Source organism: Haliotis asinina, chromosome 4 (genome assembly GCF_037392515.1).
Source record: "Haliotis asinina isolate JCU_RB_2024 chromosome 4, JCU_Hal_asi_v2, whole genome shotgun sequence".
In the NCBI taxonomy this organism is placed as follows: domain Eukaryota; kingdom Metazoa; phylum Mollusca; class Gastropoda; order Lepetellida; family Haliotidae; genus Haliotis; species Haliotis asinina.
The window spans coordinates 40,444,708-40,470,165 of NC_090283.1; the positions used below are offsets into that span (position 1 = coordinate 40,444,708).

General features: G+C 40.9%; 1 protein-coding gene across 4 annotated transcripts in view; it reads right to left on the reverse strand.

The window, feature by feature from the left end:
• Positions 1–9,593: 9,593 nt before the first annotated feature.
• LOC137281557 (uncharacterized) overlaps positions 9,594–25,458 on the reverse strand; it is a 75,645-nt gene continuing 59,780 nt past the window's right edge. For all 4 annotated transcript variants that reach the window (XM_067812860.1, XM_067812863.1, XM_067812861.1 and 1 more), the window contains exons 9-12: positions 22,325–22,470; positions 19,512–19,592; positions 13,599–13,734; positions 9,594–11,554 (exon numbers count right to left, since the gene is read on the reverse strand). In XM_067812860.1, coding sequence (XP_067668961.1) covers positions 10,429–11,554; positions 13,599–13,734; positions 19,512–19,592; positions 22,325–22,470 — 1,489 coding nt within the window. In that variant the 3' untranslated portion in view covers positions 9,594–10,428. The remainder of the gene's footprint in view (positions 11,555–13,598; positions 13,735–19,511; positions 19,593–22,324; positions 22,471–25,458) is intronic.

A 25,458-nucleotide genomic window follows, 5' to 3' on the forward strand; every position in this document is an offset into this window, starting at 1 on the left:
TTTATAAATACAAATCGCCTATGCGTTTCTTTTTGAGATAGTATACTATGAATATGCAATTGCTGTCGTGGCTGTGAGTGTATAATGGTTGCAAGAGTCAGGTAAAACCTGTATTCCCGATTTGTGATCGAACGCTGCCTACCATTTCACTTGCTAGTTGATCTTCATTACACGCACTGCTGATCATACTTTCATTACACCGTATGCATGCTTTATAACAGGTCGCTCATGTTTAATTGGCTACAGACAGGCATTCCTGTCGACAAAGGAAGGGATGTCCAGGCATCCAGATTGCCCGAACCTATCCGGCAAAGAGAAAGCAGAACACTTATACACACCCGAATAAAATTTCTTACGCCTGTATAATTCGCACACATCTATCCAATCCTCCTATTGTTGAAACGGACCGTTGTAAGAATGATTCTTCAGCAGTCCATGCTTGACGCAAAGGTTATAGATGGGACCAAGTAGTCTGTGTTCCGTTGTTCAAAACAACCTTAGCTAAGATCAACCATAAACGCTAATTAAGTTTAGAATATAAGAAAAAGATACGCTCATTGCATAAAACAACCTTAGGACAACCTTAACACGGACTCCAACTTTAACCGTAACATTCACTAAGGTTGAAATCTTCAGGAGTAATGACAGCATCCCTAGTTACCACGCGTATTCAACGTGTCCAGCTGACTCGTTCTGTCTCTGTACACCCTACACGTCCTCAAACGTCTCTCCATCACGTTGCATAAAATAAGAGCAGCCTCATTATTTCCTTCCCAACCTTAGAGACGCTAAGGTTGGGCCGGACCAACCTTAGTTATCAACCGTAACTTAAGGTTATCCTTATTTATGGTTGTTTCGTGCCAGGGTAGCCTAACCTTAGTAAAGGTCCAAGTAATCTGAAACATAGGGTTGCCCTTAAGAGATAAGGTTGTTTTGAACAACGGAGCACTGGTCTGCAGTACATCTGCATATTCGGAGGACTGGTGGTCAGTAGGTGAGTACCTGGGTGAATGGTGTCATCAGACACCAGGAAGCAAACTGGTCTTGTTGTTTAACGCTGCACTGAACAATACTCAAGGTGTTGACCAGCTGATCCTCCTAGTCGCCTGGTGCGACGTCGGTGAAGACCAGCAGTAACCCGGATATTCACAGGTCTGAAGAACAAGTAATATTTTTTATTACTTGCTTTATCAAGAATCACTCAACAATACCCAAGTGTTTGAGACAAGGTATTCACATTAATATAACTGCTACTAATTCATAAAGCATTCTTAAGAGGTTGATGAAATTAGAAGACATCTTCACGACTGCAACTTTTTCAGCAAGCGACTCTATATTTTATTCCCAGACGTAACCTTTATTACAATAACGCACAGACTGTTCGACAGTCCGTAATTGTCATCTCGTCTTTTATCTTATTAGACTAATGACCTGTCGTCATGACGTCAATGCCTCGAGGTACGTCGGTCCTGTCTTAAATATATATTGCTGTCTTTTCACAGTAATTGTCACATAATAGGCCTCAGGCAAACGACACATTGCCTGAACATGCACAGAAGGCCATTCCCATGCCACGTGTAAGTGTTTTAATCGCTCAAGGTCAGAGCACATCACTTGTTTTCATACAGGGATTACACAATGACATGTGTCCTTGTATTTTTACAAGGTCACATCATTATCACGTGTAGCTGGCTTCACGCAAGGCTACCGCATCGTCATGTTCCCCTTGTTTATTCCATGTCACAACGTTATAACGTATGGGTATGTTCATTCCATGTCACAACGGTGGCAGCCTTTGCTCATTCCAGGGCACAACGTTATAACATATGCCTATGTTTATTCCATGTCACAACGTAGTCAAGTAATACCCATGGTTATTCCATACCACAGCGTCGTCAGGCATGCCTGTTTGCTCCATGTCACAACGTTGTAACGTGTGCCTGTGTTTATTTCAAGTCACTATTAAGGTTGTTATGTGCACCTATGTGTATTCCGAGTCACAAGGTCGTCATATATACCTATTTGTTACATGTCACAACGTAGTCATATATACCTGTTTGTTACATGTCACAACGTCGTCATATATACCTGTTTGTTACATGTCACAACGTCGTCATATATACCTGTTTGTTACATGTCACAACGTCGTCATATATATTTGTTTGTTACATGTCACAACGTCGTCATATATACCTGTTTGTTACATGTCACAACGTCGTCATATATACCTGTTTGTTACATATCACAACGTTGCCATATATACCTACTTGTTACATATCACAACGTTGCCATATATACCTATTTGTTACATGTCACAACGTTTTCATGAATACCTCTTTCCAAGACTCAGCGTCACTGGTGCGCCACTTACACCCGTGTTCATTCGAGGCAAGATCGATGTCTCGTATACCTTTTCTTATGAAAGGTCACGATGCTTTTACGCATACATAAGGCAATATAAGGCCACAGAGTTGTCACGTTGTCACGTATATATGTCTCCATTCATGGCTAGGCAAGCTTACAGTCATGTCTCAGCTACCAAGATAACACGAATGGTGCGCAAGTTGCCATTTAACCAAAGTCAGCTTACATTGGCTGTGATTGATTGTTGCTTAACTCCGCACACAGCAGTCTTCCAGCTATATGGCGGCGGCCTCTAGATGATGAAGTCCAGACCAAACAATCCAGTGATCAATAGCTTGAGCATCCATTGTCAGATCCAGATCAAGGTATATATTAAATGACCGTTGAAACGATGCAGTGCACACTTCCATTTCTCAAAAAGATGCTTTAATTCCTGGCAACGATCTAGGCAACTGTAATACGATGACTTGTCAACAAAGTTAGTGTGCCTTGATCTCCTTAGTCACCTCTTGAGAAAAGCTGTGTTGCTGAAGACCGATTCTAACCCCTATCTTCACGTATTGCATTCCGACTTCTGGTGACGTGTAGATACCTAAAGTCTTACAACAAACTGATGTTCATATGTCACAGTTTGCAATGACTGGGCAACATCGACAGGACTTCAGTGTCACCATGACTCCAGGCACCATGTACATGGGGTGCATTAAAACCTGTCCGCCTTCTCGTGAGATACGTCGTTTGATAACCAGAGAACTGGATAGAAGCATAGTTGAAAAGTTAGACTCGAAGTTAGAAACGGTGTCAACTGTTGAGCCAGTAGTGGTACCTCCAGTGGTACTTGGAATCAAAACGTGGCGAAACAAGCTGCCCAGTAACATGTAGGGTGGTGGACAGAGTACGTTCCACGACAAATGGAAAAAAACATGCTTCACCTGACTGTTGCAAGACGTTATAACGTCAACGGCAGGGCATACTAAGAAGATAAGGTGAAGATCAGGTACCAAGCGAAATGAGGGTGGTAGACAGCGTCCGAACACAAATCGGAAGTACAAGTTACAACTGACATTTGCAAGACATCATCACTTTCTGCCTACTCCAACACTCCGGAATGACGAGCGGAACGTCAGTGGCGTTAACGTCAGTGCTGACTCCGATCACGAAGGACATGCACAGATTTGTATATGGCTGCTGATAATGCCATTTGGACAGACCAGGTAGGTTCCACTGTACCTTTTCAGGTCAATCGAGTCATTATGTAACCCTAACATGGTTGTGCCCCAGTTAGTTATAGACTGAGAACGCTATTGAGGACGCTCAATCATGGTTTCGGATGGATCAGTAAAGGGGGTGATAATGCTGAAGACTGACCCCCATTTGTACCGACATGAGAACAGCCTTGTTCATTAAACGTGTCTCCGTTAACCACACGAGAAAACATTTTGACATCTTAAATGATCCTTTGCAAACTTTGAGTAGTAGTATGAATGGCATAAGAAACATGCCCAATAAAGCGTATGTCAAACGTGTCAGATTGTAGATCCCACATGTTGATGAATAACGCTTGTCTTATATTCCTCCCATGCACCTCTGTTGTTTATACATATACATGTACTTTCTCCTATGACAAATAGGCCTGTATTATTTGGTATTCCATGTTTGCTACAGTGTGTGCGAGGACACATCTAATTAAGTTACCTTGTACTCGCATCATCCTGTATTACCCAGTATTTCACATGTAGCTCCAGCCCCTGGTACTTATATGTACCTGTGCTAACCTGTGCTCATGTAAACCTTAGTTACCCTGTGCCTCAAGTAAATATGTGTTACCTTGTACCTCACGTAAACCTTAGTTTCCCTGTGCCTCAAGTAAATATGTGTTACCATCTACCTCGCGTAAACATTAGTTACCCTCTGCTTCAAGTAAACATGTGTTACCTTGTACCTCACGTAAACCTTAGTTACCCTGTGCCTCACGTAAATGTGTGTTACCTCGTACCTTACGTAAACCTGTGTTAAAATGTACTTCACGTGAATGTGTGTTATCCTGTAGCTCATGTAAGCCTGTTTTACCCTGTATCTGACATACACCTGTTACAGTGTACCTCAGGTAAACCTGAGTTGAGGTGTACCTCACGCAAACCTGTGTTACCATCTACCTCATGCACACCTGGGTTACCCTGTACCTCACGCAAACCTGTGTTACCATCTACCTCATGCACACCTGGGTTACCCTGTACCTCACGTAAACCTGTTTTACCCTGTATCTGACATACACCTGTTACAGTGTACCTCAGGTAAACCTGAGTTGAGGTGTACCTCACGCAAACCTGTGTTACCATCTACCTCATGCACATCTGGGTTGCCCTGTACCTCACGTAAACCTGTGTTACCCTGTAATTGGCGTAAATTTGCGTTACCCTGTACTTCACGTAAACTTACATTACCATGTACATGACGTAATTTTGTGTTACCTTGTACCTCACGTAAACCTGTGTTACCCATTAACATCAGTTGAAGCTCTTGTCGTATTTTATGCAAACCTGTGTAATTACGGTGTACCTCACATAAACATGTGTTACCCTGTACCTCACGTAAACCTGTATTGCCTTGTACCTCGTGTAAACCAGTGTTACGGAGTACCTCACGTATACCTGGCTTACACTGTGCCTCATATAAACCTGTGTTACCCTGTGTCTCACTTAAACCTGTGTTGCCCTGTACCTCACGTAAACCTGTGTTACCCTGGACCACAAGAAAGCCTGTGTTACCCTGATCCCACGTAAGCCTGTGCAGCAGCCTGAAGTTAGCAGCGGATTCGTGTTTCGTTATTCGCTTTTCGAATAGCGAATAACGTGCTAGCAGCGGGTTCGCTATTCACACGCTGCACATGGAATCTCTATAGTAGTGCTGTCATATACACTGACCCTTGTGTAATAACGCATTGCGGGATCCATTCACAGGTGTACCAAATGTGCATGAGGTGTTTATTATTCAGAACCTCTGAATAAAAAAAAAACTTCACTAGATTCATTATTCAATGTATGCCCATCAATTTTGTCGAATATGACATACCAAGTATGCCATACAGTATTTGCAGAGGGTTCCTGTTTTTGTTATTCGTCTTTCGAATAACGAATAATATTAATGTGCTAGCAGCGGTTTCGTTATTCAAATGCTCTTCGTGGAATCTCTACAGTAGTGCTGTCATGTACACTGAATCTCAAGTAATAACACATTGCGGGAGCCATTCACGGGTGTACCAAATGTGCATGAGGTGTTTAATTATTCATAACCTCATAATTACGAAAAACGGACCATAACTGGGTTTGTTATCCAATGTATGCCCATCAGTTCTAGAGTCTTCCGTATTTGCAGAGGGTTCGCGTATTTGTTATTCGTCTTTCAAATAACGAATGTCTCATTGAGTCTCTACTCTGACAGCACGTAACCGCGTGTTATTCTGAACTCGCATGTACCTATTTTAGTATTTAACATGAACATGTTTCCTGTGTAACTGGTTCACCTAGTATGTTGCGTTAATTGTTGTAACCAGTATATCCCTTGCATACACAAAGAACTTAATTTAGCAAACCCCTGTATTTTCGCAACGATTACGGTTTATAACATAAAAAGACTCATGAGAAACGGCACGATTGGAACCCATGCTGATTTAATGATGGTCGTTGCTCATTAGTTTCACAGACACACCGCCGTCAAATCATCTGAAACCTGGCAATACAGTTCCTATTGATCGAGACGTCAACCCACATAAATGCTATGTGTAATGACAAGTTATTGGCATCTGTACGTAGACACAAATGTTTACAGCTGTCGGAATTAGTGTTAGTCGATGACGAATGGTAATCTTGGATGGATTAACGTCTCCACCTTCGTGGATCAGCTTTGAAAATTCAGAAAACTTAGTCTCAGGTTTTATACAAACAAAAACCTTTATGTCAGCTGGAAAATATACTGTTGGTCCAGTAACGATAAATTCGGTTTTCGGAAAAATAAATGTATTACTCAAACATATTTGGCTACACATCCTGTCATATCACCTGGACAGCCCACCACACAGCCACCGATGTGTGGATGTTCTGTATCACATGTATTGTACCCGTAAAGATCCGAGTCAGTAATGGCCTTTAATAGCCCATGCTTGTCAAAAAGGCGCGACAGTCGGGATCGGGTAGTCAGGTTTGTTGACTTGGTTGACCATTTTCGCACCTCATTTGGGAAGATCAGTGCTCATGATGCTGAGCACTGGAAAGTCTGGTCTAGACTCGACTATTTATAGATCAATGCCACACGGCTGAAATATTGCTCAATGTGGCGTTGAACAAACAAAATTAAGGTCATTCGTACAACAGTAATGACGACAATGTTCTAGGCAAACTAATAACTGTCCAGCCAACTGTCTCACTTTAAGTAATTTGATGGACGATATCGATGCTCTTGATGGTAATTAGATGATTGTCTGGTAAAGATACGACTATATGTGATATATTGGCAAAAATGTTCCTGGGTGAGACGAACAACGGCAAGTAAACAGTCAAACCTTTATGCACTTCGGTCATATGAGATATATTGGCAAAAATGTTCCTGGGTGAGGCGAACAACGGCAAGTAAACAGTCAAACCTTTATGCACTTCGGTCATATGAGACATATTGGCAAAAATGTTCCTGGGTGAGGCGAACAACGGCAAGTAAACAGTCAAACCTTTATGCACTTCGGTCATATGAGATATATTGGCAAAAATGTTCCTGGGTGAGGCGAACAACGGCAAGTAAACAGTCAAACCTTTATGCACTTCGGTCATATGAGATATATTGGCAAAAATGTTCCTGGGTGAGGCGAACAACGGCAAGTAAACAGTCAAACCTTTATGCACTTCGGTCATATGAGATATATTGGCAAAAATGTTCCTGGGTGAGGCGAACAACGGCAAGTAAACAGTCAAACCTTTATGCACTTCGGTCATATGAGATACATTGGCAAAAATGTTCCTGGGTGAGGCGAACAACGGCAAGTAAACAGTCAAACCTCTATGCACTTCGGACAGATATGCTATTTTATTTGTAACAACAATTCGAAATCAAAGTCTTTGCTAATTACCCCGAGCTCACCACTTCACAAATAAAAGTACTAAATGCCCTTTCTTTTGTGAATACGGTCATGATGACCTCAATCTTTATCTCGTATCCGGGTAGCTTGATGTGACCTTTCACATAGGCCATAGGTCATTAGTCAACTATTCGTAAAAGTGATAGTGATATCTTATCTCTGCGTACGTGCTACAGTTCGTGAAAATATAATATGAAAGCTTTTTTCTACACGATGATAAAATTGTATTGATTTGCAAGAACACACGCCCTTGAAAATCTAAAATAAAATTTTGTGCGCTTAACAGAAGCCCATTTTGATATTTACACCTACAATACCTATACCACTCAACTTTCAATTCTTTCATACCACCATACTTAACCTGACGTGACATGAGAGACAAATTTTATTCGGATGACAAAAACAGGTTGTCCTTAAGTCCTTTTGAGCAGTATATATAGCACCTTGGCATTTCGGTATGCGGAAAAGCGTTATTGTTACCGGTGCCAGTTGACAACTTTCAACGTAAACTGTGTGGGCGACAGAAGATGAGAGATGATATATATTTGACATGCATATATTTTATACTTTCTGTAGTAATCATTTTTGTGATTCATCGAAATAATTGTCATCACTAGTTAGTACAGATTAGCATGATGCGTGGACTTAAAAATGACGTCCCTTTATGACATACCAGAAGTGGTACTGACCGTGTAAAACCTACAATTTAGAAAAAAATGTTATGGATAAGGCTCATCTCTCTAAATTTTGTTTCAGCCTCTGTCGGCTGGGTATCCCTGGTGCATAGTTCAGTCGTCCGATCATGTGCTCCTTGGACATTAACAAAGCGGCATGAAACAATATTCCCATCCCCATCGTCCCTTGGGGTGGTGGGATTGCCTACTGTTTGAAACGTTTGCTCCCCACGCCAAACACTCGTGTTCGATTGCTCACATAGGCACAATGCGTGAAGAAAATTCATGGTGTCCCACTGCCGGATATTGCGTTAATACTGCTAACAGTGGCGCAAAATCATACGCACTCACCAATGCCACCTGTGACGAGATACACCTCGTATAAAAACAATACCTGTTCAACCGATCCAACGTCTTGTTCGGGCGGTGTGACAGGCTAGCGGTTAAAGCGTTCTCTCAAGCCCCGGGTTCGATGAACACGTGGGTATAATATGTGAAACTCATCTCTGGTGTTCCTCGCAGTGATGTTGCTGGGATCTCGCTACAAGTGGCGTAAAACTTCACTTACTCTGTTTGATCATTAGATGAAGGCATTAGTCTTCTCCTGTTGATTTGACAAGCACAGAAGCATAAGAACAAATCGGTTTATTTTCACTGCCATACTTAACACTTTTTTAATATGACATCGAACACGTACATATCCAAACAGGTTTACCATTCAGAATATAATATCGCATATGAGCACGTAAAACAAACAAAATGGACGGCACTAGCTAAAACTAATTCTCTTTTCTCATTCGTTGATCAACCAGAACGTATTGCGTCGTAGCATCCGTCTATATATTTTTTCAGACTGACAAACTCCAAACAGTGCAGGGTCATAATAAGATACAACACCAAGCTCCACACAGTGCGTTGACGAAAACAACGTTCTGATTGACAGCTACAAATGCCCTCATCACAAATTGACTCTTATCAGAAGATAGTATGTTTGGAATGAATTCTTGAAAATTAAATCAACTCACGTATTCAGAATACTCCATTCAGTATTAACTATATAGCAGCTGACGCCAAAACAAGGGAAGTAATTCAGACTTCTTTAGCACAATATTAACAAAAGTGAAATAAATTGTAACAAGATAAAACAAGGTTCGCGTTGAACTCTAAATGAAATAAGTTAAGACATACGAAAACATTTTTTTCCTTAGTGGTGATTACAATGAATACGCCGATAAACCCTGAACGTTATACTGAACACATTGCATTCGGATGCGTAACGTCGGATGCGTGACGTCGGATGCGTAACGTCGGAGGCGTGACGTTTCGACTTCGTTCATAACGTTAATTATAAATGCACGTCGGCCAAAACGTTTATGAAAATGGCAGCCGTCCTCAGAACGCCCTTCTTGAAAGTATCAACAATTATGTCATGAACATTATGCCATTTAATGTAACAGAGTCAATAAAAAGTTATCAAAACAACACGATTATCCACAGAGCCTCAATGAGGCAGGTGTGAAGAGATCTATATTTCAAATGTGAAATTAACAACTGAAATGTACACGATTCTATGCATCATATGACAGAATTCAACAATCATAATACTTCAATATATTTGACATATGAAATCACAATTGAACCTTTCTTACAATCAGCAACAAGATGTATAATATTTTTTTTTTGCAAAACTCAATTGTAACTCTTATCTGACAGAAACAGAGGATAAACTACGAATCGTTGTTAACGTGCTACAGGGACATTCGCACCGAAAGCTTTCAACACAACAGGAATGAATATACCACTATAACACACGGTCAATACAGATGCTGGGGATAGTCACGTGACACGTTTAAGTTTCTTTCACACACTGTAGGTAATACCATCATGAGATCACAAGATGTCCAATTTCACAGTTATATATATATATATGTATCCATTTGGCGGCTATTCACAAGCGGAACAATGATCACATATTGCTGTCAATCACTTGTCAAGAGCAAACAATATCGAATGCCAAGATATCGATTAAAAGCATCTATTTCATTTATTACTCGTCGATCACCGAGCGCCGGTATTAATATCCTAACTGGCAGCCGCCATCGCAAAACGCTGGGACGACGGCTGTATCCATGACGACCAGAACTGTATTGATTCTGCGAGACGGGAATGATCAATTCAGCAGAAATGGTCTTGAAATGCAATTACATTCAAACGGGCAATTGTGCTTGTGTTCCTAAATGCTTAATCACATCGTTGCTTGCGATCTCACGTCTTAAAGTTTTGGGGCCCTTGCAACGTGTCGGCCGAGTCACTTCCGGTGAGGGAACCGCGCGGGTTCTCGTGAGAGTCTTGCGAGACTGTCCCAATTTTGAATCGGAAGTGGTCCTCTTTGGAATTGCTCATAATAGTCCTAAATGATTTTTCCAGGCCTTTCTTGCAGTCAACACTACGTTCCTTTCGGAGGCCATGTTTTTCTCCCCTTTCAGAGAACAGACGATCAATCCGAGGAAAACTCATCTCTGTGTCCTCTCCGGCTGACAACATGTTGTCATGTTCGTCAAACGAATATATGTGTTCACTTTGAGCTTTCATGGAAGCTTTCGTCGCGTCAATAGACGCACTTTCACGTATTCGTGTCTTAGATGAATGAAGACTTTTCCCACTGAATTGGCTGGGGTCACTTTTCGATTTCGATGTATTAGTTAGTTTCGTCTTGAACAAAACGTTCGAATCCGACTTGGACGAATGACTCAGGGAAGGTTTAGAGGAATGACGCACTTCCGGTTTTCCGGCACTGTTTTGTTCGTGCTTTTCGTTTTTCGTGTTCTCCGTGGATTTCCGTCTGGCTTTTGGAGTTTCTACTCGAGGAAAAGTTTCCTTCTTTAACTGAACACACAACTCCTGTTTTGGCGTGAATTTCAAAGGCTTTTTCTGTTCGGTGTTTGTGGATTCAGGTTCAAACTCGTTGAATGAATACAAATCCATGTAATCGACACTCTCGTCGTCGCTGTTGAAGGGACTGCCGAACTCTATAGTCGCATCGCTCTCGTTATCGGAGGATTCGATCAACTGTTTGGATTTCCGTGACTTCTTCGACGGTGTCGATGGCCTCTTTTTCGGTTTGGCTTTTTTGGCTTTCGTGCTATCCTCGGACTTCTTTAAATGCTCGATCATTTTTGGCTCCAGTGTTTTGTAATCTCGGAAGTTCATCAGCTCAACTGGTGATACGTTTTGGTTGCAAAACGTTAACACGTTGTGTTCTGTTGATTTACATAGAGCCCCAGCTGATATTTTGTGTAGCTGAATCTTGTTTCCGCATATCTTCTTCATGTCGTCCTTGGACATACGGAAATCCGCCATGGCGTCCCGAACACACACGTAGCGGTCCAGTCTGAAAATAGAAGCCCATCTGTCAAAACAAACCATAAAAGGTCATATTGATTTCGCAAGAAAAATATTCTTTTCCGAAACATGCCACAAAACAGACAGTTCTGATATATATATACATACATATATATATATATATATATATATATATATACGATCAGAAATGGCGATCGTTGTGTTGAGGATGAGACAAGCAGCAACTGTATCTGCACCTAGTTTCTAAATTTTACAACTACACGTACTATTTTCGTTAGTCAGGAAAAATACCTTTTACCATGGGCTGAAAAAAACACGATAACGTTTAACACATCTGTTTAAGATATTTACAACTAAGGCTGAAACTTGTAATTTTCCTTCATGAGTTGCCTTACGTACCGCTTACTACTACCACTACTCCTACTACTACTACTACTACTACTACTACTACTACTACTACTACTACGTCCGTGAACATCTAGGTTAGAACTGATCTTCAGAAGCCTATGCTCAACGTAAAAGATACTAACGGGATCGGGAGGTCAGACTCGCCGTCTTGAATGAGGCGTCATCGGATGCCAATTGCGTAAATCGATGCTCATGCTGTTGATCACTGGACTGTATAGTACAGACTCGATTATTTACAGACCGCCGCTATATAGCTGGAACATTGCTGAGTGCGGTGTAAAACTATACTCACCCTATAACGACTATTACTGACGTCACTACTACATCTACTACACCCTGACGATCCGGTTTAGAATTGATCTCGAATGCAACATATGTCATATTTGGGATTTCACTTTCTTTAACTTTCTTTCACTTTAATGCTTGAATGCTTGTAGTAAGAGCCGACTAACGGGATCGGATGACACAAAGTGGCCGACAGATGATATCGTATCCAAATTGTGTAGATCGATGTTCATGCTGTTCATCACTAGACTGTCTCATCTGGATTGGTTATATTTACAGACTGCCACCGTAAAGCTGGAATATTGCGGAGTGCGGTGTTAAACAAACAAAGAAATAAAAGACTACCACTAAGTACTAAGGTACTTCAAATTTCGCTTCACTCAAACGCTATTAGTCCGTACAGCTGACACACACAAACGTGACAGAACATGGCTAGGAAAAATGTCAAGTCTGACTCACTCTCCTAACGAAACAACCCTAAATCAATATTTGTCTCATTCTGTTACAACTGACATTCCGCTACATTTCGCCAAACACCACGGCGGGCACTGCTATTTCTGCAATCTGTTTACTCGTGTTTATTAGAGTTGCATCTACTACAAATATATATCTTATATATATCGCTCGTGTAACGTTAGCAATGACTGCACTGGACAAACCAATGATTGATACCATGAGCATCTGTCGAGACAGCAACAACATTCACCGATGCATCGACACATAAGGAAGTAAGGTGATCGTAAGTCAGTAAGATGCATTACCAAGGAATGACAGCTAATGTTCGCGTAAGTAACAGATGTTTCGTGAATGGCGCCCCACGACTAGATTAACTGGTAATCTCTGAATATATAATAATTTTTATGGAGACAAGCAAATGTTCTGAAATTGAAAAGGAGATCCGCTGGAATTGGCAGATCCGGAAGAAATCTAGACTTGGGTTATTTAGGGCAGTAGGGGTAAAAATGTGGTTATGAAGACACAAAAGCCATGAGTTCACAATCTGTGTCATAATGTACTTTCAAAGGGTCAAATTGATGAATATCATATGCAAATATCATGCATACGAACAGTTCCGTTTTGGTGGAAGGTTATATTGAAATAATGACAATGATCTTTTCATCGTCAAGAATCTGTTCTGCGGTAGATAAGCTCATGTGGAAATAGTACCTACTACTACTACTACTGTCCGTGAACAACACGGAATCTAGTTTAGAACAGATCACTGAAGCTGAGTCATAATACAAGTACGCTTTCTACATGTACACGCAAGCCTAACAATGATGCGAAACATGACTCCATCTAAAATGTCTTCAGCAGTAGTCAGTGACAAACATCATCCGAGAAAACCTGACAGACAAGTATCTGCATAAACAACGCACCTGTCTGCGCTTTCAAGGTTGAGGTCATAGGTTCGGATTGCTGACGTCATCTCTACGTCAAAGAGGTCATCCGTCTCGTCTTCCGGGTCAGAGGGCACGTCAGCAAAAATATCAAACCCCTTGCCCTCTACAGCATCTGAAACAGGGAGGATCACGGTTATACGCGTCAGTCGACCCAACAAAGAACTGCCAATTTCTGGCGCGGTGTATTTTTAGTACAAGATGGTCGAAATAGGTCGTTTGCCTTTCCCTGTGGAGGGGCATTGCTAATGTTTGAGGGATGTGTTGATTTACACAGTCTAGCAAGCGCATCTCGGAGACGGCTACTTCCGTGCCAAGATGCGAGAGGTTTTCGAAGATGAGTATGTCGGTGTTTCGCGGCATGCTATTTACGGTGCATAACAATATCGGTCCCAGCACAAGTTGATTCGGTTCAGAGTGAAATGCTGCCATTTCATGCACGGTTGCATATTGCAACCGTGGGAAAGATTTTTTTACCTTGCTGAATATGTCTACTCGTTCACCTTCTCTCTGTATTCATTAACAACTCTAAATCTTTGGCTTTCTCTTAAGTCTGAATGAAAGATATTCCTCATTTATACTGGCGTAAAGTTCGTTGCATCTTGTATTACAGACTGCCGCCAGGCAGCTGGAATATTGCCGAGTGCGACGTAAAATTAAACTCACTCACTTATTACATTTACAAGGACTAATTATTTCACCCTACCACGTAAAGAAATCGCATTCCCCAAATTTAAACTCACTCACTCATTCCATTTACAAGGGCTAATTATTTTACCCTACCACTCCAACAAATCTTATTCCGCTTAAGTACATTTTAATATAATCCTCATTTAAGGACTGTTTTTATGATTACGATATAAAATACATGGGTTTTTTTTATTGATTTGTCTCCGAAGTAAATGTACAACAGGACTAAAATGAAAAAACAAGTTTTTCGACGATGCGCCAAGAGCTACGACGAGAAAGCTATTTCAGTGATCTAAACTTGTCTTCACCGGCTCACTGGGGCAGTTTGACATAAGGCAAAGCAATCAATCACAAAAATTGGCAAACAGCCAAATGACGTCACGGCAGCACGTGTGATGGGTTCTTGCCGCTAAAGAAATTGACAAGCTAAAACGGAGACTTTTATTTGACGTTTGGGCATAAACACCTTATGGCTTCGCAACATGGCTGAGAAATGGAACGACCGTGCATAAATAACTCACAACTCTGTCATTAGCAATGAGAGGAGCTACGCGGCAGACACCAGTTCCCCTGGGGAATATATATTCTTATTCGTCAAAGATATAATTGATATTAGCAAGCTCATTTCGCTTTGATGGCCGACCACAAAACTGATACTTGCAGATGTAATCAAATGATACCAATGTAATTATTCACGTAATCACATCTAGAATCGATTCGGTACGATCTTGAATATCTTGTATGGTACACTGCCCGTGAAGTGGACGGTTTTGGTCTGATCTTTCAGTCGCCTCGCACTAAATGAGATTAAATGACGTACTTGTTGTTTCCCTACCTTGTACTCTGCCTTGAGTGAGTATGGTTTTACACCGCTTTAAGTACTGTTCCAGGAATATTACGGCGGGGGACGACAGAAATGAGCTTCACATACTGTACCATGTGGGGAATCGAACACGGATCTGCATCGTGACGGGCAAACACTTTAACCACTGGGCTAACTTCCCGCCCCAACCCTACATTAAGGGGATAAAGAAGAACCGGTTGCCTCGAAGTCTGCCAGTGTATCTGTTCCTAATATTCTTTTCCTTTTTGGGCTAGTACATCAGGTACACAACCCACAACTTCAGTGTGTGAATGAGTGAGCATGGCCTTATGCCGCCTTTAATATCAATGTGCGTTCATATCACAAGCCGTTTCCATATTTATAATGAAGGTAAAGTCAGATTCAATTGCATTAAACATATGAGTCTTCTATACTTTTGTAAATGTGTATGTGTAAATAATTAAAAATATCATTCATTTCTGATATTAAAATTGGAATAACCGATATCTATATTTCGTAATATCTCTAAATAAGAGTCACATACAAAACAACAATTTCAATCACAATGTACATACTAACAATTAAAGATATCTGTCATTTCTCAATACATAATCTCTGTTGATTTGTTGTTTAACTCATATCAAGATATCGGCAATCATAGCCAAGGCGATAGCATCAATAGCCAAGATATCATTAATATGCTTGGTAATATCTTTGATTAATTTCGCGATATCATGAATGCTATTCCTGATATGTGTAATTGTTTCTTTTCGAGACACCTTTAATTTACTTCAATATATCTTGAAATCAAATAAACATATCTCTATTTTCATATAAGATCTCAAATTTAATCGTAAAAAATGTGACAATGCCTGGTCATACGTCGCATTGTCCCCGAAACTGACAATAAATGGATGTCGCCGGCAATTCAAACTGTGTGAGTCGTTACCTTCTTTCACCACTTACTTGCTAGGTTTTCTATGAACTGATATTATAAACATTTCAAAATACGGCAGAAAACACCATTCACCCACTCCATGATACTGACTCCCCTGTCCCCATGAGGACATCGTCTACTCGCTATTTTCGTTAGAATGACGTCATTACGGACGTTAGGAGTACACACCTTTGACGCCTTTTATGTAACTGTGAACAGTGTTCAGTTCAAGCCATTTCATCTCGTGAAAAACCTTTACTCAAAATAACTTTTGCCATTTCATTTCGCTGACTCATGTACGCATGACGTATCGTTTCGAAATCCTACGTTTAACCTTATCACTGCAGAGAGATGTCATGAGTCATCAAGACCTACCTGTGTATAAAATTGTCCTCGTTTCACACATAAACATAACACGGCATTTACTAAGAGCGCGCAGTTGGTAACGCGAGACCGTTGCCTAGCAACATCGGCATCACTTTCTTCCTATCAAACTGGTTTTGTTAGAACTACAACAACACATCACCAAACTAAATGCGCATTAAAACGATTGTCGTCAAATATGGTCCCTAGTCCGTTGAGACTGCCAACAGTCGGACATCAATACTGCTTTACTTCGTATTTGTTAGACTGGCGGTAACGTGGCCAAGTGGATAAAACACTGTTTTCTCAGAGACGTAAGGTTCGGTTCCCTATGACTAGCCATGTTGTTTCCATCGGGACACGTCTGCAAAGTTCCTAAAGCTACGTTCACCCATTTAAATATGTCGTCGACAAGCTTTAAAAGAGAACATAACAAAGAGGACGACGTTTTGTCAAGTTAAATTACCTTATAATCAAAATTACGCGTCATGTGTAATCTGAAGGACGAAAAGACATCCTCGCTAGAGAAAAAAAGGAGTTCTGCTATGTGTACGAGATCAATTTTACATAGACTGGTTCGCGTCGGAAATGCGTTGCGTCACCTTTAAATTGCACGACCACAGTAACATTCAATTAGTCGCACAATGAAGCAGGCTACCATTACCACATATCACTTACAGAACAAAGAAACCAAAACCGGAAGACGCGAAAACGCCTTTTAATAATTTGTTTAACGACGGAGATCAGAGAACAAGAGTGAGAAATAGTTTCTATATTTTCCTAAGCAGTCTATGCCTGAAAGCTACTGGGCCATTAAATAATTCACTTATTCGAAATTTGGAGACACGGGTTTCATAATTAAGCTATTAACATGATCAGAATGTTTAGGAGGCCATGCCTTAAAAAGTATATTGTATCGTAAAGAGTGGTATGTTTACAAAATGAATCCATGAAAACAACTTCACTAGTCAATCGGGACAGTGACTATGAACATTTACTAGCCCGTCTATTTTTTTACTAGCCACGAGCTTGCGTACCAGTGGCTATTTCGCTCAATTCAGAGAATAGCCACAATAAGAAATCATTCGCGATGTTTGAGAACATTCGTCTTCTCATTTAGGAAAGGAGGGCATGTGTCAACCAAGTCAGAGAGCCTGACCACCCGATCCCGTTAGTCGCCTCTTACGACAAGCATAGTCGATTTATATGGTAAGGATTCTACCCCGGACCTTCACGAGTCTTGTTGAACAGAAATTAGCTAGGTACAAATTCAAAGAATATATTATTATTTACAACATATAGCCATTTAGTCACAAATTTAACGGGCCTTGGGGAAGCCCCTGGGCTAAACATTTCACACAGTCTGTTTCTTCTTAAAAGAAAATTGAGTCCAAATGACCGTTGAATATTTCATTCAGAGACGTTTTCCATTTTCATCGAATAGAATGAAATGGTAAGCTACTTTGAGATATGATGTGTCAAAATTATATGTTTCATCTTGTGACAACTATGGGGCGGGGTTCACATAAACGCTGCGTGAATAACATTTCCTCGCTATGTCGTCATGCCTGAGTTGTCAAAAGGGCTTACTGCGCGGGTAGTTCACACGTACTTATCCCTAACTTATTAAGAAACAGCAAAACTAAGATTTTATGACTATTAGTTTACTCAACACATACAATATAAATAAATAATATAATACAATTTTGTTTAGGACTAACAACAGAAAAATGACGCACGTACGGAAGCAAAACGTAATGGTTATAAAAACCAAAGTGGCCGCCGCCCTTAAACAATCGGTCGGTACATTCTCATACAACAGTGATCATTGTAATTGGCAGATCGACAGGTAATGTCCTAAATGTTAATTAGTCTGGGGTTATTTACGTACATTTGACTAGCGACAGACACGTCAGTACTGACGAAAAACTATGTGCATGCGTTGCCACAAATTGAGTGACGAACAACAAGTGTTGCTCGTCTCGTCTGAGCGTGGCGCAGATGATTGTGGAATGTGAAGTAGACAATAGCACGTGGCATTCCGTGGAGTTTCCCACAGGGCGCAATACTGGGGATTGGTCTTTCTACAACAAAGACTCCTTTTGTTATTCACGTGGCTTTTATATGTATTCCCGTGAACAAACGACAACGTTTTGGGATTGAAGTTGGATTTCTTTGCAATTTAATAATGCATGCGTCTTTTACGAATTGAGCTAATTGGTTCTTACGTTAATTAACATGGCGTCACAATTACCATATATATCCTGATTGACATCTTACGGTCCCAAGTGGTACAATTTTATACTGTGTAACCTTTGACACACATTTACCTTCTGAAATCTGGTGTTTATTTCTGTTACTGTGAGTGACGGATAATGAACTTCAGAAATGGAATCGAACCCGGGTCTTCAGCGTGACGAGTGAATGCTTTAACCACTAGGCTACCCTACCGCCGCCACATTGGGACATTTGTTCTGGTGTACTGTCAAGCTTAAGGAATGCAAGCAGAGATACCAGGGCGATATGAAGGGGAACAATCCACCCATGTCTTGTCTTCATTAAATGATAACAAATTCGGGCCCATCTTAATGTCAAATCGGTCTCAACAGTCAGTGGGCATCTCGTCTATTCGTATAGCAACACGACCGTTCCCGTTGTAAGTAAAATATTCAGTTACTAGTAATTGCGCCCAAAAAAACAAATGCTTTCATCTTTGCTGCAAACAAGCTCGCGATGGAGATATTACAACAGGAAAAAATGTTGTTTTTTCTTTTAAATATAAGTACAGTTTTGTTGACAAGTCCGGACAAAACAAGGAAGTCACGTGGCCGTAAGTCTGTCACACAACACCACCCCTGGCGTGTGACGAAAACATGTAATTCACCGTCACAGTAAGTATGCACTCTTCTCATCACGGAAGTAAAAAACACGAGTTAACTACGTGGTCCCGCTTCACAACGCGATCACACTGATATGGTTATTGTTAGCTCTGAGTTACGGGTTCCCGGTTATGTGACTGACTTGAACAGCGGGTCCCAGATCAACAGCAAGATTGCGTGGTTTACAATATTCAACTCACCACACGATATGGACGTTCCGGCAAATTCCCATGGCGTTTCTTCGTTCTCAGAGTCAAATCCATTGATGTCTCCAAAGTATCCTGTGACAAAAAGAGATTTACTTAGCAATGATATTTAAATATAGCAAAAAGAATACGCCTTTAATTAAAAATAAATGCTTATCATCCTGCTAAGCGATGATGATGTATGATATGATGGTTCGTAAAGTTACGACCTATCGTAACTCTGTGGTATATCATGCCTTACGAATGTCAAAGCGCTACGAGCGATGTGTGCATCAGCCTGCGCCTAGATTTTCGAAGCTCTCTTCGAGCTAAGGTGGTCGTAACTGCCATACAATAATATTCACTTACCGCTAAGAGAGCTCCGAAAATCTAAGCCCAGGTCCCCGTTTCATGAAGCTATCGTAGCGCTACGACTGTAGTAAGTCTATGTTACAGGGCCTAGATTTTCCAAGTTCTTTCAGCGCTAAGATAGTCGAAAGTGCCATACATAAACTTACGACTATCTTACCCTAAGACAGCTTCGAAACTCTAGGCCAGGCGACAGTCGTACGACAGTCGTAGCGCTACGTCAGCGTTCTGAAAGGGGGCCAAGGGCCATGGAATGTACTATCACATGTTCTTAATAAGCGGGGGTCTTTTCAGAATATGGGGTCAGTAATAGGTATCAGAGATCACAAATTTAGAGGTTCAATGAAGAAAGTTCGAGTTTGGTAACCAGATCTGTTTTCAATGTTTCAGCTGAAATTGGAACATCATTTAACATCTGTTACTCATATCTGTGGTCTAACTAATACGAGAGGCCATTGTCTGATATCCGTCGTATGTTTGAAAAGGGTTTTGTCGCTTGAATGTTCGTTTCAACATGTTTTTCATACAGTCTGAGTAAACTTATTCTCAGTACTTTTCGTTACACTCCACCACTGAGTCTTACTAAACCTTATGGGAGGTCGCGTCAGATAACCTTTGAGATTGACCAATCAGAACACAGCTTACCAAATCGCGTAAGTGCACATTCGCACATCCCTTATGAACTTTTTATTTCGAAAAGGTTCGTACTCGAACGATTCCGAATGCTATTTAGCGTACGATCGCTTCCGGGTGATGCACACAGCGTACGTGCTGCCATGACAACGGTGAGTAAACACTCGCTGAAAATAGTGTTATGACAATATTCAAGAATGTTAATTTGCGGAAATATTAGCAAATGGTAACCATGTCAACAGAAACCCCAAAGCGTATATACTGTAGGTCAAATAACTGTGTTAGATGTTGATTTTTGTTTTGAAAGTCCCTCCGATCCCTAAATAGTAGCCGTTGTCTGGTTAAATCTGTTTAACCGTCTCGCATTTGATTGGATCGTCATTGGTAGCTCAAAGGTTACCTGACGCGACCTTCTACTAGGTTTTGTTAGACTCAGTGGTGGAGTGTAACGAAATACACTGAGACGAAGCTTACTTAGACTGGTTTTTCATATGGATACTAGCCCTGATTGTCATACTGTGCTCGCTTATTGATCTATTTTTGTATAATTTTAAAAGGGTTTCGACGATTACGACTACGAGGCTAGGCTAACGTTATGGAGAATTAAAGAAAAGAAATATATATAAAAAAACCAAAACAAACAAACAAAAAAAACAACAAAAGAAAAAACAGAACAAAACAAAACAAACAAAAACAAAACACAAAAAAAAAACTAAAGAAATCGAAACATAATCGATATATTCATACTCGAAATACATTCACATTTGATTTGTGTCCAGACATGGAATTAATTAATGCACTTGTGCATGGAAAATATCAATATGAGATAGCTGATACCCTGCTGAGATCCGACCACAACTCTATCAACAGAGGGTACGACGCATTACGCATCGGGGATTCTTGGTTGAACCTAAATGCACCCATTCTGTTTCCGATCAATATATTGATTATGTCGTAAACAGATCCATCTCCAGCTCGCGAGAGGTCCAAAGCTGATTAGCGGCTGGCCACCCTTCTTGGCTATAGGTCACAGTATCTAATTAATCACAAGGCAGTCTCTGGCCACTTATCCGGTGACCGTAAGCTGGCGAGTGACCCATACCCGCTAGACAAACGGACACGATGTCGCAAAACAAGCTCTTTATAACTCGGTCGTATTATCGTCAAGGCTGGTGAGTAAGTGAGTGAGTTTTCATTCCTTTAGTAGCCATATTCCAGCAATATCACGGCTGAAGACAACAGAAATGGGATTCACACATTGTACCCATGAGGCGAATCGAACCCAGAATGTTAGCGTGACGAACAAACGCTTTGTATACTGTACTACCCCACAGCCATTACCGTGAAAGATGGAATCTCTGTCAACAAGATCCAAATCACGCGCTGCAGAAGTCGGACTTCAAAACTTAACGTTGACGTCTAACGTGATCGCATGTCTGATGTTTAATTTTTCCTTCCATTTGAGATTATTTAACACCCTTAATTACAAGTGGGTTGTCAGTGTGCATGGTGTTTCCCCATAGAATACCCAAAGGGGGATTTTTCATTTTTCTATCCGGACCCGCAATGAGTGTTTAATGTAATATTAAACAGCCTAGGGCTATGCACGCAATCAACTACGACATTCTTTATCAACACGCTATCTCTGTTGTCCGCGTGCATATTTAAGAGCCAGTTGTATTTCGGTGCAACCCGGTACGCAGTCGTCCTGAAGGGGAAAATAAACACCGGCAAACCGGATTTCGTATGAATTTCCTGTGACGTCATATGAACGTCAAAGGTTACACACGTTTCGTCAAGGTCAGAATGCACACAGGTTAACAAACCTTTAAGCAGGGTTGTCATGGCGGGCGAGTGAGATATCTTGATGGGGGTTTTGCCGCCGTATGTAGCGATGCTTGGGTCGGCGCCACAGGAAAGAAGAAGACGGACGATCTCCAGGTGGTCGTTCTCCACGGCATCGTGAATTGGTCTGAAGAAAAGAAATGCGAATGCTTAATGTCATTTTCTTTTTCAGGTTGTGATGCGAAGAATCTCAAAATCGACGTCAAAGCAATGCAAAAAAACTCTCAAGATAGTATCGTGAAAATACATTTCGGTGTACCATACTGATTAAGCCTGCACAAATCTCTGAGGTAAAAACATAATAGTTTAAATGATTATTTCTCGAAGAATGATAAATAACAGACTTGGTATTTGGATTTGCCTCTTCGAAGAATAGAATTACTACATGTATACAACAATGGACTCGGCATTCAGTACAGCTTTAGAGCAAAGCTACATATTGATTGACTGATCTCTTCGAAGATACACCGCTTTTAGCAATATTCCAGTAATATCATGGCGGGGACACCAGAAATGGGCTTCTCACATCGTACCCATGTACGGAATCGAACCCGGGTCTTCGGCGCAACGAGTGAAAACTTTGACCACTGGAGTGCCCACCGCCCTCGGAGATACAAACTATAGTATCAGTATCATCTGAATACGTAAGTGTTATACAACCACAATCAGGTGATTGTGGAGTTTCCTGACGTAAACCACCCTTTGTGTACACAAAACACGACCTTCAAATATGTCCTAGGACAAAGATAAATCTGCTCTCACTGTACTAAAAGTACATTCTCAAGTAGTGTAGAAGAACAGTCTGAAGACGAAATAGTTTGTGTATTTGGTACGGATTCAGGGTCAAAATAAACAACACAGCTGCCATGACCACGATGGATATGACTCATACATGTAGTTTTATTTAGTTGAGTGAGTGAGTATAGTTTCAATAAGTAATTGAATAGGTCAGTCTCGACAGGCACGTGCACGAGCGATCGCGCGCGAACACCCACACCCGCACCCACATACCCACCCATCCACTCTCCTACACACACACACACACACACACAAAAAAACATGTCTGAAGCCCCTTAGCACAGACATAATTTTGCAATTCTGGCCGGTTTCGCATTGATGTGATCACCATGAGAATAACGTCAGACACTACCTACATTATTTATATATAATTTCCAGTGGCCCTTTAAAGTTCAAAGCACTTAAAATCAGTTTACAAAAATACCATACACTGACGAAGATCGAGTTGCGCTGCTTCGGAAACGGATGTAAGTGAGCACAGCTGAAAAAGGTCAAGCTGACTTGGGTTTTGGAGTATGCAACTGCGGTAGTATTTTATTATCACATAGTGTCCATAATCACTGGTTTTGTTTCGTTCTTGCATCACACAACAATATTCCAGCTATATGGCGGCTGTCTATAAATAATACCGACGAGACCAGTCAAATCCAGTGGTCAACAGCATGAGCATTGATCCACAGAGCTGGGATGAGATGACATGTGTCAACAAAGTCAGCCAACCTGACCGCCCGACCCCGCACCTTACGACAAGCAGTGGTTACTGAAAACCATTTCTAACCCGTATCTGCTCGGGATCATAGTTATTGCGATGAATATGATGAATTTGATCTTAGAATACGAATGGGTTCTGCAGTGTAAATTGATCATCCAAATGACAAAATAGTCCGAATATCTCCTCGCCAGTCTCAGTAAACTTATCCTCAGTACTTTTCGTTACACTCCACTACTGAGATTCAGTGATGGAGTGTCACGAAATACAATGAGACTAAGTTTACTTAGGCCAATCTCCTAACCAATCTCCTAACCAATCTCCTAACCAATCAACCTTTGATGGTGTTTGAAACTTCGAAAGAATTCCAGCCAAGTTATGTACAACACGAATCATTTACACAGACATTTCACCTTTCAGATTGTCTGCTGGGAACGGGGTTGATAAGTGTGTGAAATATAAGCCTAATGGATTCCAAATGAAATGCAGATACATATGTTCCGTTTCAGCTGGCACTATCAGTATTACAGAAATAAATGAAATGCTATATTCTCATTAAATTTGCAGCGTAGACCCAAATGTGTGAGCGAGATCAACCAGATTACCATACTTTGTTGAGGAATAGCGTTTTATTTCGTACAACTCTAAAGAGCATTTCTGTTCGTAGTAGATCTAGAAATAAGGCCACAGCTCCTGTGATAATTATAAATACTATATATAATATATAATATAAATATAAAATTATAAATATGCAAATAAGATAGCAATACAAACAGAACGTCAGTGAAGCTAAGAAACACAAGTCAGTGAACCTGACTACTCAGTCCCGTTATTCCACGCCTCTTACGGCAAGCATGGGTTGCTGAAGATCAGCTCTAACCGTGATCTTCATGGGTGTTAGGAAGGAAGGATAACGGGTAAGTATGAAGGACTGGAGCTTCGGATGTCAAAATACACTCCACTAATCTCATCTCAGGCAGCAATGGTGTGAAACCATTTAGATGATAACCCATTAGCACGTGGCTCACAGAGGACAATTTTAACCACAAAATTGGCCATTACGTACACGTTTCTCGATATCAGCACCACTATGCCCTTCTATTGACCACGAAATGGCTACTTTCTAAAGCCGTTCACGTGTTTTGCTATGAGCAAAGTGTTCAGTGGTGTTTCATTTAATTCGGTCAGTGTCCCTTCCAGACTCATTCCCACTTACGGCCTTACAACGGTAAAGGTGGAAGCCGAAGAGAGTTGAAAACACCCGAAGAGAGTTAAATGATCACGAAGTAATCCTGACGCGGAACTTCCCAATTTGACCTTTGGGTATTGCGGTGCACGAAAGGAATCAATTACCCGAATTTCGAATAGGCTGACAGTTGATACAATCTAGAGTCACATTCGAGTTAGCAGTGCCATTATTTTCGTCACTTTCTAAACGTCGTTGTGGCATACAGGACATGTATTTTGTTGATTATAACAACGACGAATTCAACTGTCGGCGCAACTGATCCAGATAATGCCCAAACCGCGATACACGTCGAAGGCGTTGAATTAAAACAATTTAGAAACAATATCATCTGACGTTCATGTTAGTTATTGATATCCAAT